The following is a 21,390-nucleotide window of genomic DNA, read 5'->3' on the forward strand; positions in this document are numbered from 1 at the left end:
TGGTCCTGCAGCTCCTGTGCTCTGCAGTTCTTCACCCCAGCTATGGTGTGGGTTGGGAAAATCCACACTGCAGATCACTGTAGTGGAGCTTGTGATGAACTTGTACCAACTTCTCCATGGTTTTAAGAACAAAAAGACACACAGAGGTTCAATAGCCTATTTCTCCAGGACCAAGAAAGTCAGTATTGGTGGCAGCTGACCTCAAGGATACAAATACTAGCTCATCGCCTAGATAAGAAGAGCTAGAGAACAACCTAGAGAAATTATTACCTGTTTGTGAAGTTGAGATGCTAGAATAGATAGTATAAAAATGTACGTAGTTCAAAGAGGTGAAACCCTTCAGGATAAATAGAAAATAGCACATGCAGCTAGAGAAAACTGGGAAACCCACAGCACAATTGTACAGGTTCATGTGAAAAGATTTTATAAGCATTTCTGTAGCCAGGAGAAGGCAATGGAATGTGCTGCCTGTGTTCTGTAAATAATTGTGGATGCTGCTGAGATGGCTACAGAATTTAATGCCTTTTTAAAACATCATCACTAAAAAGATATGTGACTATCAATCACATGACTAAGCCAAGAACCTTCAGCAACAAGACAATAGAAACTGCAGTTATCAGTTTGGAGAACAGGTTGGAGAGTACTCAGATAGTTAAATGTTCCCAAACAGTTTGAGATATACAAGGCTAGAGTAATAGCAGCTGTCTCTGGTTCTCTAGGAGACTGGGCCAGGGAGAGTATACATGTATTTTCTAGTTTTAAAAGAGATGGAGAGAAGAAACCTGGAAATTATAATTCCCGTCAGAGAGATATTGGAACAAGTAATCAAACAACCTGTATAAATGGATTTTGAAGACAGCAGGGAGGTGAGTAACAGCCAGGATGGATTCATGAAGAACAAACCACATCACACCAACCTAATTTCCTTTTATGGATAGATGACAGATTTCTGTTACAGGAATAAACAAAAAATGTCATGTAGCTTGACTCTAAGCATGTTTTGACATTATCTCACATGGTTTCTTCATATGCAAGCTAGAGAAATTTGGTCTGGATAAGACTAACGTAAAAAAGGAGCAAAACTGTGGGTCACCAAAGGAATTAGGAATGGTTTACAGTCTAAACAGAAGAATATATCAAATCATGTTCTGCAGCAATTTTTCCTGCTATTCAATATATTCATTAATGCCTTAGATGACAGAAGACATACTTCTTAACTCTGAATCATTCAAGACTAACAGATTAGAATACAAAATGTTTTGGAGCAATTGAAGAAATGATCTGAAATACACTGGATACAGTTCAAGAAGGACAATTGGAAAGCAGCCTATTCAGGTCACAGCCACAGCTAAACCAGCTGATTAAGCACTGGAGGGGATGAGGACTTAATCCACCAGATTTCTGTACTGGTCACTGGACAGTGGTCTTAGACAGAAATTAGTAACTGCATAAATATTGGAAAATATATGAAAGACTCCAGAGAACCTAGTGATCAGCAGCTGAACCACATCCCCAGACCAGCAGGCAGCTTTCTAGGAAATACCATGAAGAATGTCAGATGGGCACAAGGAGTAACGAGGCCTCCTTCTGGGTCCTGCATCTGAAGAGACCTGTGGGAAGGATCTGGAAGGCAGCAACAGAAATCACTGAGCCAGAAATTAGACCAATGAGAAGAGGCTGAATTGAAGGGAGATTGCTCAGTATGCAGATGACATTGATCTAGGGAAACAGGATGCAAAATACTTTTTTAAAGTACTGCATTACAAAGATAAATGGTTCTGCAAGTCCATGCAGAAGGATAAGTAATGGTCTTAATCTGCAACAGAAAAGCTTGGGCTGGTAATTGTGTAAGACTTGCTAACAGCACAGGTTAGAGAGCACTGGAGTGTGTTGCTTCGGGGGGTGGGTGGGGGGGTGGGGGGGTGGGTGTGTGTGGGTGTGTGTGTGTGTGGATAGGATGGCCACTGGTCGTCACACATATTTCTGGAATAACCTAGAGGGGGCTGTTCTGCACTGGGGCAGAGGCATGATTGCTGTCCCCTGCAGTCCTTCCCTGCCACGTGTGCTGGGTTGCTTCGTGTAAGTGCTGGAGCCCTGCTGAACCTGACGGCTTAAAGAACACCAGCACGCTCTCTGTCCTCCAACCCAGCAATCTATTACAGGACATTGATTTCAAAGTCTGCTGCACTGGCCTGATGCCATCCTCCTACATATCCAGTGATATGTTTAAGCAAATCATAGATATTTAATTTACCAAAGTATTTGCAATTTCTTACCCTTCTCCCATATTTTTTCTGCAGCTTATTTTCACCAGCGCAGTCTGTGCCAGGTCAGCGCTAGCTTGTGCCTACACTTAAGTGCAGTTAAATTCACCTAATGAATTTCTAACTAACCCTCAGATCAGGCCCTCATCTGAGCTAAGTTTGAGTTACTGTCCTATGGATGTGGCACTGTGATGTTGACTCCAGCATTCACGCTGCACTAGCCTGAATTTCTGCTGTTACTTCAGTTCCATTTGACCTTTGCTACATTTGTGTCACTGGGGTGCAAGCAGTGGAGTAAGACCTCAGATTATTATTATTTTTTTTATTAGCTGTAGCAGAAGAGCTTTCAAAACACATTAAAGTGGTTATTGTTATCTGCGTTCTGTTTGCAGAACATCAGTTTGGAGGAATATCAGCTAAACAACAAATGCCATTGAGTAAATATCTGGAAACAGACGTTACCTGTCAGGGCTATAAGCAGGGCATCCTTGCAAAGGAATATATTTTTGTTATAGACTATGCTTGTTAGTGTGTTCATTAGCATGCTCTAAAAATGGGATAGACTAGACCATGCTTCCCTTTTCCCCAGGCAACCAGCCAGTGAAAGCCTTTGAAGAGAAAGACAAAGAGACACAAGTGTATACTTAAACTGTAAAATATATGACACTCCATGGATACTTTGGATTGCTTGAAATTTTTTAAGCATGATAATTTTTCAGAGTCAAATTGTGTTTCTTATCCTAGCCATTTATTACTGCTGGAGTCTCAGGGCAAGTGATTTGGAGTGTGTTTAAGTTCAGAAGAGCACTTTTTCATATTTCATAGTTATTCTTTCTTGCAAAAGTCCCTTTCCATGTGACTGCAAGCACGTTTTGCAGATTAATGGAAGAAACTCTTGTGTTCAGGCAAAACCTGTACAACTGACTGTTCTCTTTGCCAGGCCATGTGTTGAATTCCCTCCAGCTTGGTCGGGGCTGGGTGCTGGGTGCTACAAAGGGCTTGGAAAACTAGTGCAATTTCCCAAAAAGTGATCACACTACAGAGTATCATTGTGTTCTGGAAGTGGGTACTTATACCTGCTTTCAGCAATATTTTGGGAAGTCTAAGAGCAGATAGGTGATGGGGTCAGTGGGAGCCTGGGCCACTTAGCTGCTGGGACACTGTTGCAATCGTCAAGCGGCGCTGCTGAGCTAAAAGCCAGACTCTCCTCTGATGCAAGGGTGAGTCCCCTGGGGACTTGCTCCAGGTGACCAAGGGCATCCACATTTCTCCTGCACACTTGCTAAATACTTGGCCTCCCATCTGTCCTGTTTGCTGCTGGCCCTGCTCTAAGCTGCCTTGTGCAGGAGCAGAGAGCAGCCAACACAGTGAGGAGCGGGCTGTCAATATGGCCTGAAGTGGAAAGTAGAGGCTTCAGTTAGTTTAAGGTCTACTGGGCGGCTGAACCCTGCCCACAAGGTTTTGTAAAACACAGGGGCTGTTTAAAAAAAAAAAACTGTCTTAGGGGACAGTTGGCTCCTCTGCCCTTTTAAACCTCTACTGCTTGGAAAAGGGTGCTCTCGAACACAAGAACCTTGGCTTGGCACTGCCATGAATGGGGGCAAGGGAGAGGCCTTGACGCTGATCCTTGGCCACAGGGCCTGGGCAGAGGGTGCCAGGTGAGGGCAGAGTAGTGGAAGGTGCTTTCAAACCCCGCAGCTCATGCAAAGCGAGCCCACAAGTTCCCTCATCAGCATGGCTTGTAGGGATTACCTTGGCTCGCTCCAGACTTTTTCGTTGTTCATGGAATGCAGATGGGCTTTTCAGTGCTGCAACAGGAAAGAGAGAGGAGCAGTCAGCACAGGAGTGGAAGCAAGCAGCCACCAGAATATTCAGCAACAGCATTTTAATGAGTGCTATAAAAATAGCAACACAAACTAACTGCCCTCTTTATTGCACTAACTAAAAATAACTCAGGAAAGCTCTGGGAAATCCTGTGCTCTCAGCCAGGCCATGGCAAGAGAGCAGGGGGGACGGAGAGCACAGGGAGGACAGGAGGGACATGGGCAGGAAGATGGTGCAGGCTTTGAAATGTGGTGCTCGGTGGGACATGTCAGACAGCCAGTGCTGCTCTTCCCTGGAGCTCTTCTTCCAGGTTGTGGCACTGCGAGGCACCACAGCCCCAGAAAACTGATCTAGGAAGAGCAACGGGTGGAGGGGACCTTGCCTGAAAGTTAGACCTGTATGTGACTGAGGCTTGAGGCCAGCAGGAAAACTGGAAAGGCCTGCCTGGCCTCTTGGGGTATTTGGCCTTCAGCAAGGGTACTTCAACCAGGACACTGGAGCTGTTGTCCTTTTTCCCTCTTCTATCACTAAGTACCCTTCCATCTCCTTTAGGCTCCTTCTCACCAGACATTTGTCCTATCCTCTGCCCAGAAGCCTCTGTGTGACATGATGCTTCCCTGGGCACCTACCCAGACAGGTACCCAGCAGCAGGCCAAGTTCTTAGCATCTCCTGACACCAAAGAGGATTAACCCAGAGAGGGTCCCAAAGGAAGGCCAATGGTCGCTAGGTCTTGAACCAGTGAACACCAGTCCCATCTATGCTGGAGTCATGGAGGACCTTGCACATTTCCTTGTTTACTCAGGTTGTGTATAAACTGGAGAGAAATTTGTGTGATGAAGGGGTTAATATGTGTCAGTTCCTGCAAAATTTCTTTTCTGTCTGTGTAAGCAAGCAAAATCCACTGTTCCCATTGGGACAGGGAAGGAGAAGGTGTCCTGAACCACAAAAACAGCCTGCTACAACTCTTTGGCAACATCTAATTCCCTTTCCATCTTCTGAGTGGGATCTAATGGGGATAGAAATTATTTTCACAGAGGACATGATGTCCCACATCAATTTAAAGAAGAATGACAGGAAGAATGAAGGCAGCTGGGAAATGATTGGGGCCCTGAACTGGGTTTTGGTAGGCAACACCCCTAACCTCCAGGGAATCACAGGAAAACACAGAGGGCACATTACTGCTTCTAATGTTTGGAAAGCAGACATACAGACAAGCCAGTGTTACTGTGCCATGCTCTGGTGAGAAGCCATGAGGACTTGTGACAGCTAGTTTAACCAGAAGCAAAATAAAATGGTGCACAAGAGAAAATGAAGTCAGCAAGAGAGATGACTTTTACAGCCCTGTTCACTCTGAAGTCCTGACATTGGGAGTTTGCTATGGGCATTGATCAAACACCATGCTATTCACAAGGAAAATGTTGCAGAATTTAGTAATTTACCAAGATTTTTGGAGGAATTATGTGGATACTGCAGCTTGTATTAGTCTGCAAAACAAATAAAGACATTGCTAGCTCTGATTATTCAAACACCTTGTCAGGGGATGACATGGCATCTTGAAATGGCTAAAGGTCTGGAGTCAATAGGGCAGAGCTGCTGAGCTTGTGTTGATAACCTTAGGACTATTGCCTCTAAGGCTTGAGTTAGAGGATGAGGTGGTGGATGCACACAGCAAGGGAGGCCCTACTTCAAGCACAACTATTTCTACATCCCATCATTGTAAGGGAAAAATTGCCTTGAGGAGTCCTTGCTACAAGCTGCCTCCCCCTCCTTCTGGGTAGCTAAGCAGATCTGGCTGGGCTCCAGGGCAAGACCCTGTGTAGGGCTACAAGAAGAGTTCGTCCCCGCTTGTCCTTGCAGCCTGCCCTTCTGCAGGTGATCCTGTGGGGATGCTCTTGATTTAAAAAGCTTTTCCAGGTCTGTACCAACTTCACTAAGACAATATAATTGAATGTGTTCAATAATAGAGTCTTGCATGAACAGTCTTGTAGGAGCTTCCCACTCAGGGAGCCTGAATAACAGGGTAGCATCTGCTCTCACCTGCACTGCTGTGGATCAGGAGTGTGGCCATGCCTCAACAAACCTGGATGTCCCCTTGCTTTCAGATGCTCCCCCATACACAAAGTCACTGGGCAGAAGGGACCCGGAGGTTGCCCTTGCTTACTAATCTGAGTCCACCTTTATTTGCAGAGCTTTTTTTCAATAGTTTTGATTGTTTTGCCAGACAGTTTTTCAATTTGCAATCTGAAAACATCTGACAGAGTCTAGCTTTGAACCAGAAGGCTTCTGCAACACTACTGTCTTTTGCTCCTGAGCATCCTCCTTTAGGCAGTTTCCTGCCTTCTCCAGTGATGGAATTATGTGAAGGTTTCACGTTTGTTAGGTGAACATCCTTAACATTGAGTTAAGGCAGTCTTTGGTTAGATAAGCACATTCATCTCACTGGGCTATGCTCATGTACCACTGATACTTCTCCCTGAACTAGTCTCTTGGGTTCCAAAAAGCAGTCAGCTTCCTCAGAGCTGCTCCTAGATTTTACTCTTGCTGTGCTTACAGCCACACTGCTGAACAGCTCAGCAAATTCTGTGTATAGTCATCAACTCCCATTCCTACATGGGCTTCTGCAAGCCCTCAAAGCTTTTATCCAACACTGATCTTTGCTCACTCATGTCTCTTTCTGGTTTCTGTATAAAATGGGTCACTTAGAAAAACAAAGTTTCTCTGTCCTCTGATTATATAAGCAGAAAATATAGCCAAAGGGTTGAAAACAATCCTTGTACAAAAGCTGATGCAGAACGTGGAATCACGTGCATGCTCCCAGCTTGGTACCAAACCTGACTTTCAACATGTAGACCAGCAATGCCCCATTTTTCTCTTTCCAGAAAAGCTATTTTCAACCATGGTGGCTTACAGATATCTGTTTCAATTTCTTGCCCACCTGCAGTCCCTATGATCTGAGATCCCATCCTGGTGCACCTCCTATAGCCCATCTCAACAGGTCCTCAGAGCCATAGGAAGACAAGGTTAAACAAAGAATTGTGTTTCCTAAGGATTAACTGCATATGTCCAAACCATGGGGAAGCTGGCTGGGACTCCCGCTTATTAAATGCTAGCATCTGACACTTCCTCCTGAGGTTAAATTCAGCAGTTAGATTCTGCATGTTTGCTTTAATAATGGCAGAAGTGCCTTTTCTTTTATTACTTTTAGTGATTGAACTATGATCATACTTTCCAAAATGGCATCCTTGGACAGAAACCAGACTGCAAAATATAAGCCTAGAAGTTAGGAGTGTAAAGAAGCTGTAGGTAACAGACCCATGTGCTCAGCCCTGCAGGGCAATATCAGGTATGCAAACTCCTCAGTTGACACAACAACACCATACATGTGTAATGAGGTATCCTGCACATTGTCTGTGTGACCACTTTTACAAAGTGAAATTGGTGATTCAGGAGACTTCAGACATCCTTCTGGCCACTGACTGTATTGTCAGTGCTTGCAATGCTATCATAAATGTCACCAAACTTGGTTTAAAGCTCCAGCTCCAAGAGTCCTGTCATTAAAATGCTTGCCATTTGATGGCAGGCAGTATAAAATCTGAAAACATAAAGAAATACACAGTAGAAAAAGAAAGAAAGAAAGAAAGAAAGAAAGAAAGAAAGAAAGAAAGAAAGAAAGAAAGAAAGAAAGAAAGAAAGAAAGAAAGAAAGAAAGAAGGAAAGAAGGAAAAAGAAGAACCTGAATTTATCAATCTTAAAACCTTCACAGACATGATTTTTATCATCCTGCTCAAGTTTTCTTAATACTTGATTCTGGCAATACTCTACTGAGAGGCATCTCTTGCTGGCTCCCCTAACATCCTTTAGGAAGGCAGCTTCATGAGAAAGGCAGTGTTAGAGCTGTTGTTTTGCTGGATTCACAAAAGCTACATCACAGTCTTCAAGGTTAGCCAGAAGAGACACAGTGGAACAGCCTTTGGAAATTTATGATCTTATCAGAGACCCCCAAGGGGCCCATAATGAGCCAGAATGGTACCAGGATAGTCCTTTACCTGAGTTCCAGATAATCACAAATTCATGCACACAGAGCCTGAGCTAATTCAGGGTGGAATTATCCATCAGGCAGCATTTTTTCTGTAGTGGTGCTACAGGTTTCATGATGCATCTGCTTGTGCAGAAGGGGATTGTTTTCATTCATTTATGTTTTGGAGTCTAGCATCTGTTTTTCTGATGTTGAATGGTTACAAGGAGCTGGAATGGGCCCCCCTCTACCTTTTCACTGTTCTGTGGGTCTGATGCTGCCACAGAGGTTCCTGACTTTTACAGGAGGATGTGAGATGCTCTGCCCTTGCCTACACAAAGAGCTTTGTTCTGCTGCAGTGACCTCTGAGACAGCACCCTATGCAGCTTTATTTTTGAACAGTGCAAACTAAGCAGCTCTCCCAACTTCAGTTTGAACAGCAGCATTGCAGCTTGTGTAGAAAATGCTGGGCACCATTGTACAGCACCAGGAACCATAATATTACTACAGGGCAGGAAGCAAAGTCCAGCTCAGTAGCAATCTGCTCAGAGCAGAGAGAGCCTGAGCAGGCAGCTGGTGCCATGCAATGTCCCAGTAGTGCCCCTCTGATCCAGGAGAGGGTGAAAAAGGCAGAAAACAATACTCACGTGGCATGATGCCTTGGTCTGCCAGCTGCTCACGAGTCCTTCTCTGCTGAAGCCGTAGCTGCAAAACTGTGAGAGAGAGAATCAGGAAAAGATGCAGTATTTTTCTGATGTACTAATGCATCTATCAAGGGAGATGTGCCTGTGGTCTTTGTGGCACAGACATCTGACACTGATCCCTGCTGCTGCTGGGACAGACTTGGTGCAACCAATGAGGACTGCCAGGAAGGAGCTGCACAGTCTGCACCAGCCCAGACCTTACTTTGCACCCAGATATATGGTGGGTAGGACTGGTTCTGGTGCAAGCAGCATGCTAGTGCCTGGGGCAGACTGAGGTCTGCCTGATGTCTGCAATAGCAGCCTCAGGTGACCATGGCTTCAGCTCAAAGGGTTGCTCGGAGAGAGTCTGTGGGTAGGCAGAGGGTGCTGGTGGAGAGAAAGTCCACTACCCCTTGCAGGTGGAGGTAGTGATGGGCTGTCCCATTCTGAGAGGGGAAGGACCTGTTCTGAGTCAAGCAAGTAAGGTGGCTTCAGAAGGTTTTGAAAGGAATTGAGCTCCTTTGATAAATACTTTGTCCATAAAGGTATTTTGCGCTTTACGGTTTATTAGGTAGACCCCCAAGGTGCCATCTCCTATGCTTCATTGCCACTAGTGCCTGCTTCCCAGACACAGCTGACAGCAAACACGAGAGCAAACTAAGTCCTGCACAGCAGTGCTGGCCAGAGAGGAACCACACAGAAGATAATCATTTTGACATTATGAAATGTATTTTGGCTACATCTCGGTATCCTTGTGCACTCTAAGATTTGTGATGTGTGTATAGGTATTTCATTGGTTTTTAGATTTTTTTTTTTCAGGCATAAGGACAAGGAACAATAAAATGAAGAACATTCAAAATAGCTAAGGGATAGCTGAGAGAAATCAAACATCGTCATGACAGGTGACTGTGCTGGGAGAGTTGCACGCCTACATTGGGGTTATAGTTATAGAAAAGTTAGGACTGGACTCCCCTAAGGGTGCACAGTAATAGAAGAAGGGGTAAATGATCACAGACTGCAGAAACAGGAATTCTGTTTGGTTATTAGGAAAACAACAAACAAACAAAAAAACAGAAACCCCATGAGATTGGTGCAGGCCTAGAACAGCATCCCAGAGAGGCTGTAGGACATCCTTGAGATGTTCAGAGCTTGCCTGGAGATGGTCCTGAGCAACCTGATCTGTTTTTGAAGTTGGCCTTATGTTGAATGGGAGGCTGGAGTAAAGATCTCCACAGGTTCTTTCTGACCTAAATTTGCACGCAGTTCTGTACTTTGGTGTGTGCACTTGTAACTGAGTGCCTCAGATTTGGTGTGGAAGCCAGAACAGCTCCCATAAATACTCCAGAAGCTGTTAAAGTTCTGTCTAAATAAGAAACTCACAAGGTTCTTAGAAGTGGTAGATGCCATCTCTGCCTTTTTTAACCCAGGAACACCATGAGCGTAACAGAAGTTTTTAGTATGTGCTAAAAGCACAAAGAAAGTAGCTGACAGCAGGGAGAAAAGCAATTGTAACCAACATTGTACTACACCTGCCATCCACAGTAACACAATGGGACCCTTAAGCCAGCAGCTGATTATGGCTTCCAGGAAGTTTTGAAGTCTATAGATACTGCACTTTTTTCAGCATTACAACAAGCCACTTCTCTAGGGTTCTTGGATGGCAAATTGATGTTGACTACCCTTGGACTGAGCCCTTGCTACCAGGAGTTTTGACCTGTGTCACTAGCTCTACTATGTTAGGGCCAAGGCTTGTACCCTTCTTTCACAGCCTAAGGACCTCTCCTGATACCTCTAAGACTGGGAGGTTCACTCCTGCCCCACCACCCAGCCCCAGCACACAGAGCATTGATTAGGTATCTAATCCAAATCTCTAAGAAGAGACTCCCTGAAACACTACTCGGTATTTCCAGCATGCAGAGACAGCCTGTCATACACTGCGGCCTGCCTTGTGCAAGGCTACAGACCTCTGTGTGGCCCAGGACTGCACAAGCTGCAGCACACATTTCTTAGGAAACCATACCTGTACTTTGAGGTAGTAACATAGTCTACACCTTTGTTTTTGCAAATTTGTTGTCAAGAAGATTGACACTTGTGTGTCAATCTCCTCTCCCACAAAGTAAAACATGAAACTCCCATATTTTCCTGATGCAAACTCAATGCAGCTTGCAATAAAGACACTCATCTTTCAGTAGTGACAATCTAACTGCATGCATGTCTACTGTCTACTGGCATAGAACCAGACAGAACCTTCGACTGCTCTTAGAGAGCTGGTATTGCAAAGGGAAGAGAGGCAAGAACATCTTTTTGTCTTTGCGAGTAACTTGCAGAGCTCTGTCAACAGGGAATGTCTACTGTGTGGCTTCCCTGGGATGTGGGATGGAGCCAATTAATAACCCCTTACAGAGATGTTCCTGAAGTACAAGGCTCCCGAAAATGCATGTGACTTTTCCATGTCGTCTATACAAGTTATGTCTCACATTCAAAGCAAATGGTTAGTGAAGGTCCCACAAGAGACGATCTCCTGCCAAATTCCAGCACTTCTTAGGACACCAAAGATAGATTTCTGCTGTGAACAAGAAATGTAGTCTTCAGTATCTGGTGAAGTCTGCATGTGTGTAGTTCCCTTATGCCAGGTGAAGCTGGTGGTTAGAAATCACTGGCAAATTCTGTTGCCAAGGGAATCTGTACTCCTCCATTGCCCCTTGGTACTGCTGCCAGATGGTGCTCGTTGTGCCTATGGACACAAATTTAGACCCCTGCATCGTGAATATCTACACCTGACACAGTTATCTGCATTCCCTTAGCAGGAGTCAGGGATTTTATAACCAAATTAGGCAGTCCATGTTTTAGGAATGCCAGTTTTCTTCCTTGCTTGTGGAAGTAATTCACGGTAACCAGCTCATGGTAGATACCTCATACTGGGTAGGAGAGACCCCAGTTTTGCTGTCTAGGGCCTTCAGTGTTGCCAGACACAGTATTGAAAAACCATGCAGAGCTTGCATTTTCCCGAGGGAGAGATGTATCATGATTGAACAGGTGAGCAAAGAGAGATTGGAGGCTGTCCAAGAACAAAGAATCTTTGTAGATCACCCAAGAATGGTTCTCTCTCCTCTCCTAGGTCCTGGAGCAGTGTCCCAGGTGTTAGAGCATCTGCCTTAAACTGAGGCAAGTCAGACAAAACATCCCACCATCAAATGAGAGTCAGAGATAGCAAAGACTTCAAGAGTCACATACAAGGCCTTTCTGAGGACACAGCAATCTTCCCTATCTGTCTGTGAAATATCCCAATTGAGAATGCAACAGCACATCCCTTCACAGCTCCAGTGTGTGTCACATTATTTGCATCATTTCACTCTCAGACTTCCAACACAATCAGGCCAAGTAGCAGCATAGCCACATGAGCAAAGGAGGTGTTATTGATCAGATGACCATGTATTCAAATCCCACTTTTTCTGCTCCCTGCCGCTTCTTCTGCATATTTCACATCCTTTCCTGCAGATAAATCATCATTTACAAGCCTCAGGATTCAGCCAGATATTTGACAGGCCCATTTAGAGAAAATAGGAAATATTATAATTTTCCTTGAAGCATCGCTTGGAGAGTGTTGATGATTTCCAGTGCAATGATTATAATATTCATATTCTGCCTTGATGTAACATTCCCCAGATATGTGGTTGATTTTTGGCAATGCCGAGCTTACAGACTTGCTGGACCATTCTTAAGCTACAGGGAAAGGAGAAAAAGTTCATCCAACCTTGTCTATTCAGGGCAAGCTGACAGGAAGTATGAGGACAGACATGCAAATATTGGCTATTTCCAGGAGCAGCCCAAGCTCAATGGCTGAAGCAGTCATTTCAGTCACTAAATGCTCATCCAGGTTTGGACCTCATGCACGCCTTGACTCCCAGATGTCATCCCAAAACCTGTTGCAAACCACCTGAAGAAGCATAGCCATGGTCAGTGCCAGACAAGGTAATAACACTGAATATCTCTGCAGGAAGAGGAAAAGCAGCCAATACTTCCGGCGGCCTTCAAGTCAGTCCTGCAGCTTGCAGATCAGCAGATGCCACCTCCGGTCTTGCACATTCCATTACAGCCAACAATGCTTAAAAAATAGGCCAGAGGAGCACCTGGCACCAAACAAACTCCATATAGCTGCTTTTTGAAGGGGACTTGAAATTCTTTGAAGCTGTGTCTGACCCCAGCTATATTCCCATCCTCTTCCTTTGTTGTGTGTCTGGAGGCACAACCTCTGAGTGCCGCCTGTGACTCACTTTGATGATGGAGGATGCTGTCACCCTCTATGTAAGGGGTTTTTTATATACATTTTTTTTTTTCCCTGGATATTCTTTCTCAAGATTCCTTTCAGCAATTCTCGTTCCTACGGCACCCCAAGATGAGAAAACCCTTCCTACATGATGCAAGGCAAGTAAGAGCTGTGCCAGCGCTTTTGTTCATGATCTCTTTTTGTTAGAAAGTCCCATTTAGTGACATCTTCTACAAGTATCCTCTGCAGAGGACTTGTGTCATTGGTTTGGAGAAGCTCACTAGGCATCAGTCATGGCTGGCTCTGGAGGCCTCTGCTCCAAGCACTGCCCATGACTTGCAGGCATGATTCATCCTCCCTGGGAGCTGACCTCAGAGCTTGAGAAAGCTAAAGGACAGCTTGGGCCCTGCCTGACCTGGTGATGCACTGGGAAAGTCATATTCAAATCATCCTGCACCCCAGGAGCAGGCAGACCTGGCCATCTGCTTCGGTCTGCAGTGGCAGCTCATCTCTGGTGCCTGAACCTGCAACTGCTCAGGCCTCGCTGCCCTCAGCTGAGTGATTTCTGTGTGCCTTGGCATGGGATTCTATCTGAGCTAACTGCTGCCTTTATAAAAGAAATAGGTGTTTCTTTTACAGGGAGAGGAGCTGTGCCCAGGACTAATTCAGAGGGGAGCACATCAAGTCCAGAGTTCAGCAGCTGGTCAGAGAACTTGTCACCGCATCAGAGCATCCCCCATGCTGCAGCATCGCCAGAAGCACTCAGAGCATCCTGCTGGCTTTGGGAACTGGCTTCAGCAGCACAGGAGGCTGGGCAGCACTAAGGCACATTGCCCAAGGAGGTGCGGAATGGGCTGAGGACTCGGGCAGAGAAAGTCATGGCTGGCCCTTGGCTAGTGCTGCTGATGGTTTGCCAAGAAGGAAGCTGGATCAGAGCCCTCTGCAGGTCCCTTCTCAGCAACACTTACATAGCTCCTGTTGTGGTTGTGAGAAACAGCCACAGCCCTGAGAAGGACATAAGTGGCATGAGGAGGTTTTCCAGAAACCCTGGGACTGCACAAGGCTTCCTCAGTGTTCAGGTCAGCCTCACAGCTGAGACAAAATAAGTTTAAAGCTGAGTTTATTTTTTTTTCCAAATATATTTTACATCAGACACTCCATTTCTTCACCCTGACCTCTCTCTGAGCATCTCTCCCTATGTCTGACAAACTTGCTGCTCTGGGAGCAGCACTTATTCAGCTGTGCCAACAGTTTCAGCTCATCCCAGCTCACTTATATGGTTACAGGTTGGAGCCCAATAAGCGCCAGTTTCCTGCATGGGCTGTAACAACACCTTTGCTCTGGCTGGGAGCTACATTCATAACCAGTGCAATTGCTGTACTCTCATCTTCCTCTGAAATAAGTCGCTGCTGTTGCCAGAGCTGACAAATGGGCAGTTGCCTGCTGCTTCCTGCATCACCTGGTGCTCCTGGGCTGGGCAGCCAAGGGGAACAGCAGAAACATCACATTAAGCCAGTTCAACCCAGCCACATGAACCTGATGTGAATCAGCAGTTTGATCATCAACTGAAGCTGTCAGTGACACTGAAAAAAACAAGAGAAAACTCACTGTCCACTCTGCCAACCACCCCAGACCCTCATTCCTGCCCTCTGAGGCCCAGAGCTGGGGGTTTAGGGGCTTTAGGAGCATGACTGCAGCTGAGTAGTGTGCAGGATGGGGAGGGCTCTGCCAGGGCACCAGACAGGTGGCAGGGAGTTGGGAATGGGTTGATGGGAGGGAGAGACTCCTGTCTTCAGCAGCAGCAGCAGCTTTGCTACATGTCAGACAACAGCTGAACAAACATGAAACACATGTCTGTCTGTGGCCATGGTGGGTATCCAAGGACCTTGTGACTTGCCCAGTAAAACACTGCCTGGTAAAACACTGGCTGGCAGATAATGGCTCCATTTTGGATGCAGCCTCCCTTGAAGGCAGGAACACTGCCTGCTCTGACACTCTTTACTGATTGTGCATGCCAGTGGGAGAGAAGCTGCCCAGTGGGAGATGCACGTGGGACCCTTCAACCCCCCCAAGGTCCCAGACAGGCAGGAGCAGGGCAGGCTTGGTGGCAGGGTGCAGTCATGCCACTTGTGTCCTGCTCAGCACTGTAACTGTTTCTCACAGCTATATCAGGAGCAGGAATCTGTGTTCAAAACAGGCTTTCTAAATGGACTGGGCAGCTCAGAGAAGGCAGTGCTCTCTCCCAACCAAGCAACAGGCTGACACCAAGCTCCTGATGTGTTGGCTGTGCTTGGATGAACAAGGAGTCACCAGCACCCTTAGCTGTGTAACCAGGCAGCCAGCCTCCTGGGTGTCACCACCAGCAGGGGAAAGCAGTGGTCCAGCTGAGCAGCTTTGGGTCTGCTTTTCTGAAGCTGCTGTTTTGCAAAAACTTGGCTGGGCTCTGCCCTAAGTTCCTCCACTGGATTTTGGTCTCACTGCTCTGCTAATAGCCAGGCATCACTGAATGTTTTTTTTTTTTTTTTTTCTGTGGATAACATCACATTGCCAGACCCATACAAACCTCTGACATACAACTTGTGTAGGACCCATGTGAAGTGAGATAAAGCTCAACCAGTTGCAGCCCTGGAGAAGGTGCAAGGCAGCAGCTGCTCAGCAGTGGTCAGTCCTCTCCTGGCCAGGCATTGCCTTGAACAGGACCCAGCAATGCCAGCTTTATCTCTTTGTGTGATGCTCAGCACTTTAGGGGTGTTTCACCTTCTTCCAGGCAGCTGTGCCACAAGTTTCTGTGTTACCTGGGAAGCCAAACATCACTGCACTGAAAATCCCAGCTACACTGGTAAGAACAGGATCTATAAATCCATATCTGGGCCCACAGGTGCCTTGGAAGAGACATAGGACGATATCTAGGTGATAAAGAGCCCAGAGCACCAAACAGGCACAAGTTAGTAAAGAACAACCAGCTATGAGGGCTGTGTTCATCACAACATGCAGCCCCAACCTCTCCATGTTCCTGAGAATGTGCTGTCACCAGTTGTCCTTGGAGTAATCCATTCAGCATCCCCATCATCAGCCTGTACATCCTTCTCCTCAAGCACAGTGAGGTATGGTTCAATCTTTGCTGTAACACATGCCTGACAGAGAAACAGATGTCTGTCTGCTAAAACTCCAAGGTATAACATTCTGAAAAAGTAAAGCAAACTTCAAACTGATCTACATGAAGCCAGTGTTTTACAAAAACTTCACGAAATTATAAAACAATGCCATCAGTTACAGACAGACCATGGTTTGAATGCAGGCATTGACTGTGAACTGTATGAGTTCCTGACTGGAAAGAAAACACACTTACATATATTTGCAGTTTAGAAATGAAGGTTCCACCACCATATATAAGCTGTGTAAGCTTTAATCCTCCAACAAGCCAGGCAAGTCTTTGAAAATTCGCACCCATGTGTCCACATTTTGGCATGGGTGTTACCCCATGCCAAGCCATACAGAACCATATTTAGGGTGTTAAACTTTCACTTCTCACCAATTATCTGAACTACCACTGATGTTATACAGATGTTGGCCTTGTAAACTTTCTTTCCATACTGCCGGACAGAAGAGGTCAGAGTTAAGGTTAAGTCTGCATTTGCCAGCTTTGTTTGCTCTGTCTGATGACAACATCTCTCTGCTGCTGGAGTACAATTGGTTTATATTCAAAGCAGGAGATCACTACACATAAATCATTGTCTCTGGTAAGAGTTAAATATGTTTCTGGAACAGCCCTCAGAAGTTCTAGTTGATTTAGTGCAATCCCATTGATAATTGGAGCACATGGGATAGCATTGCAGGCTTGAAGAACCATCATTCCTGCAAAATTTGTCAGGATGACCTCAGATCAGTATATTTATCTTTGGCAAAATAGACAAAATAAACACGCACACAAATCCTTGAGGAAGGGGAGGGGAAACCTGAAGGCCTGAAACATGTTGGTGATTTGATCTAACTCTTCTGGAGCAGTTCCTGGTGCCCCGCTCTGGTGCATCTATCATTTCTCACACTGCACAGCTATACTGCTGGCCAATGGAAAGAGAAGAGGAGGAGAAAACACTAGGATGCTGAAGTGAGGACTGTAGGCCACTGTGTGAAATAGATATTAACTCCACCACACCAGCCTTTCTCAGACAACATTTTCTTGGTACTGATGCTGCCAGATGGAAGCGAGAGCCCCTCAAACCACCTACATGCCACTATACTCTAGTTGCTAACTCTTGGCCCTACTGACTGCTGTGTGCAAGAGAGATTAAAGGGATTCTGGGAAGAGGAAACAGTATATAAAGTATTTCAAGCACTCTTTAGCACATAAATAGGTCTTTCTACTGCTCAATGTATACAGACCACAGCGAAACAGCAAAAGTTACTTAGTTTTTAAAGATTTACCTTAGCCTTTACTAACATTGGCCTGGAATCCTTCAAAAGGGACTCAGACTCATCATGAGTCACAGAGCACAGCTAATCCTTCTCAAACCTGGGGAGCAATCAAAGCCTCACTCCTGCCTCTGCAAGACAATTTCCAAAGCAACTGTGCATCATGAAGCTCTGCACTTCATGGCTGGACCCCCCTGGCCTGTCCTTCACATGCTCTTTGCATGCTACACCATGCTTTGTGTAAACTGCTACTGCCCAGCAGTGCCACAGCCCCTGAGCTCTGCAGGGAGGTGAGGGTTGCAGGGTAATGGGTCCTTTGAGACAATCATCCCTCTGCCAAATGAATGGAGGAAGACAGTAAATCAGAGCACTGAGCTTCCTGCCATCCGTGCTGGGGCTTGACAGCTGCTGAAGCTTGCATGGGAAGCAGAGACAGCAGAGGAAAATGCCCCTTAGCTATTTTTCACATAAAAGAGGTTTGACCACCTTAACCATTTAATGCTAGCTTTTCTTTATTCTCTGTATTACTAGGATCCAGCACAAACAAAAGGCAGCATTATTGATTTATTTGTACCCCTCAGCATCCCACTTTTCTCCTGTCTCACAGACTGTGATGACCAGGGCTGTGCTGTGTCCCTGTCTCTCATTACCTGCAGCAGTCACAGCAGTGGGGAGAGCAAAGTACATTGGGGATTTTGGGCAAGCCCAACTCAAACATAACAAATAGGCACAGAAATCTTGTCAAATGGATGGAAATCCAATCTTCCACTGGGCTACAGTGAGGGATGGCAGTTGTGGGAATAGGTCATGAACCAAAGAATGCCCCACAAATTGACTGACTTGATGCTGAAAGGCACGAGAATTTCTGGATACAACGACCCACAAAGTTTACTTTTACTAAAGAATCATTTGAAAAATATGTTTAGAGATCCCACTGTTGGTTCCATAATAAAGCCAACTTACAAATAAAACTAAAATGAGCCTTAAGAACAATACTGGTTCATTTGAAAAGAATGCAGACGTAACACAGACCATCCTCCTCTCTTCAGAAAGGTGGCAGTGTTGCTTTGTAGTTACTGGATGAGTTGTTAAAGACAGATTTTTTTTTTTTTTCAAACAAATGGCAATGTACCATAATATACCAATGAAATCTAAGGAATGACTTAATCTAATGAAATGTAAGATCAGAGTGATATGGAAACCACACCAAAGCCCTGGACACAAGTTTTGTGTAATTCAGCCAGACTAGGACACTCGTGTTTGCACACACACTCTTGAGTTTTCAACCAACTGCCAACTTTGTATTTGCTGAGAAAACAAAGTTTAAGTTGACCACCCAGCTATCTTAGAGATCTTGATAACACCACTCATGTCTACCATCAGTATCATAAATCTCTAATCTCATTATCTACCATGCACAAAGAGACAAAAACACACACGGTGTGGGTGACATGCCAGACCGGGTGCATGCTCCAACGTGACTACCCTGTCTGGTTCTACAGTGTCCCATACGGCACATGCAGCTGGTGTGTCTGAACATCCTCACAGATCACATTCACGGGGAGGACTTCACCCCTGGGAATGTCAGAGAAAGCTCCTCCAGATCACTTTTTGACATTACTGTTAGTATTACTGTCTCTTATGTTCATTTAAAAAAATACAAGTAAAGATACCCGCTCAGAAACATAGCATACTTACTATAAATATAGTCAGCAAATAAAGGCATGAATATCCAGAAGAGGGTCTGATTTAGAAGGGATTGTCCCATAGTTCACCTTCACTCACCTTCACTCACGCTGAATGTCCTCTCAGAAGCCCCTTACCGGTGCTTCCCCTAACTTATGAGACTGAGACATGTTTTACTTCCAAACCCTCTGAGAGTGGCAATCAATTGTGTGGCTCTGGTTTTATTTCTCTGATGATGTCACTTTAAATACTTTTCATGTTCCATTTGTTATTTTTACTTCTAAAAATGACGCATTTCTGCAAATTCATTTTTCTCCAGTTAGTCACAACTTAATGGAACAAAGTCAGCTGCCTGCATGTCAGAGTGAGTGCCGGACCTGTCCCCACTACTGTTATCACAGACAGACCCACAAGAGCACCTGGAATATTCGGACGGCATTAGGTATGTTGTTTTTCACAGACGCCCTTCTGGATTTCTGCCCAAATCCTTTAATATAGGGCCAGGGCAGTGGACCCGGGAAGTGCAGTTTTGCCAAAATAAACCACAGACATAAATCAAAGACAATGAAAAAGCAGAAGGAAAAAAAAAAAAAGCAACAGAGAGGAAGGAAGATGAATTTCTCCACTTGCGGAATAGCCTCTACAAGAGCAAAGCTGTGACAGCTCTACGACCCCCTGAATATTTTGCTCACATGCCGCTTCCAAACATTTAATGCAAAACAGTCTGTGGCTGTGGCTTGCCGGAGAGAGAAGTTTTAAGACAAATCTGGAGGTTTCCCCTACCTGATCTGAACTTGCTCCGAATCAGCAAGGAGTGCTCAGACCCCAGGAGTGTCATGGTGACTCGGGACCGGATCCAGACGCCCCTCACTTAAACCATTAACTTCCTCCAAAGAGAAAAGCTGACCACGGCTAGTGCTCAGGATTCATCCAGGTCTCCTGGACTCTCTGGGTGCTTTTACAGCTGGCTGGCAAGAAGCAGCAAGTGGCTTTGAAAGATTTGGTCCCATCCAGCACTGACCCTTCACAGAAACCAACTGCTCCCCTTGTGCTGTGTTGAACTAATTAACTTTTTGCCGGCAGGAGCCTCCTCCCGCGCGGGGTTTACTACCAGCAGCTGGGTGTCCTGGCTGATGTCATCGTCTAGCGGGGAGCAGCGACTATCGGAAAGGGTCTTAGCAAAGACAGAAGTTTGATATCTGATACTAATTACTACCGGCCGGTATGCAGCCAATCAGGGCTCTCCCCGTCTGGGCCAACTTTTGGAGCTGCTTGGAAATATCAACAGAGCGAGGGCTTAACTCTTTGCAGCGTGGCGCGGGATGGCCGGCCATCTCACCACACACTACATGGCCCCGCTGTGGCGCAGGGGCCCAAGGGCTCCCCAGGGCAAAGGAAATGCCGCAACCAGGGCCCTGTGCTAGGCAAGGGGACAGCTGGCTTTAGGTCAGTTGGTGGTAGTGCCTTTTCCAGTGGAGACGAGGATGCAGCCACCCCATGATGGAGGCATGACTGTGCCCCTGCTGCCCCTCAGCCAGCTCATTCGGGTGCTGAAGCTGCACCCTGGACCTCGGTCAGTGCATGCTTTTTTCAGCATGTAGCTGCACCCGTAGTGTTACCCTCTGGGGAGCTTCGTGTACTATATGGCTCAGGTAGCACACGCTGCAGGTGCTTAGAACAAGTCCTCTTGTTCTGCTATGCACAGACACTCAGAATAATGCCAAATAAAGGAAGCAGGGCTAAATCTTAATTAAAATTTCTTGTGCTACAGATGAGCACAGCAACCCCAAGGATGCTGGGCACAGCCATAAGCTGCATATAACTGCAGTGGAAGATGCTTCTCCACCTACCAAACATTCTGGCATGTGAGAAAACCTTTCAGTCAACTTGCTAAGTAAAGAGATGCAGATCCTTTGAGGCTTCCCTTCCCCAAGCCTATGCCTGGTTCATTTCAGGTAAATGGAAGAGAGGGAACTGGTGGTACTTTTCCCCTTTTAACGTAAGAGTTATAAGCCAAGGACACATGGGTCTCACCCAGGAAGCTGTCTAGATTCCTCCTACAGCATAAACACTCAACTGGGCCCTTCCCTTCCCTTCCCTTCCCTTCCCTTCCCTTCCCTTCCCTTCCCTTCCCTTCCCTTCCCTTCCCTTCCCTTCCCTTCCCTTCCCTTCCCTTCCCTTCCCTTCCCTTCCCTTCCCTTCCCTTCCCTTCCCTTCCCTTCCCTTCCCTTCCCTTC

General features: G+C 45.8%; 1 protein-coding gene across 14 annotated transcripts in view; it reads right to left on the reverse strand.

The window, feature by feature from the left end:
• The window catches only part of MYOCD (myocardin), a 248,357-nt gene that overhangs the window by 18,257 nt on the left and 208,710 nt on the right, over positions 1 to 21,390 (reverse strand). For 7 of the 14 annotated variants that reach the window (XM_084491766.1, XM_084491776.1, XM_084491773.1 and 4 more), the window contains 2 exons: positions 8,752 to 8,817; positions 4,017 to 4,072 (listed from right to left, as the gene is read on the reverse strand). The exons of 1 other annotated variant lie outside the window; for it this stretch is intronic. In XM_084491766.1, the coding sequence (XP_084347892.1) occupies positions 4,017 to 4,072; positions 8,752 to 8,817 (122 nt within the window). Of the gene's footprint in view, positions 1 to 4,016; positions 4,073 to 8,751; positions 8,818 to 19,165; positions 19,308 to 19,936; positions 20,292 to 21,390 lie in introns of those variants that run through there. 6 more of the 14 variants (XM_084491768.1, XM_084491778.1, XM_084491777.1 and 3 more) reach the window with 4 other exon arrangements.

Source organism: Aythya ferina (assembly GCF_964211825.1).
Source record: "Aythya ferina genome assembly, chromosome: 18".
In the NCBI taxonomy this organism is placed as follows: Eukaryota; Metazoa; Chordata; class Aves; order Anseriformes; family Anatidae; genus Aythya; species Aythya ferina.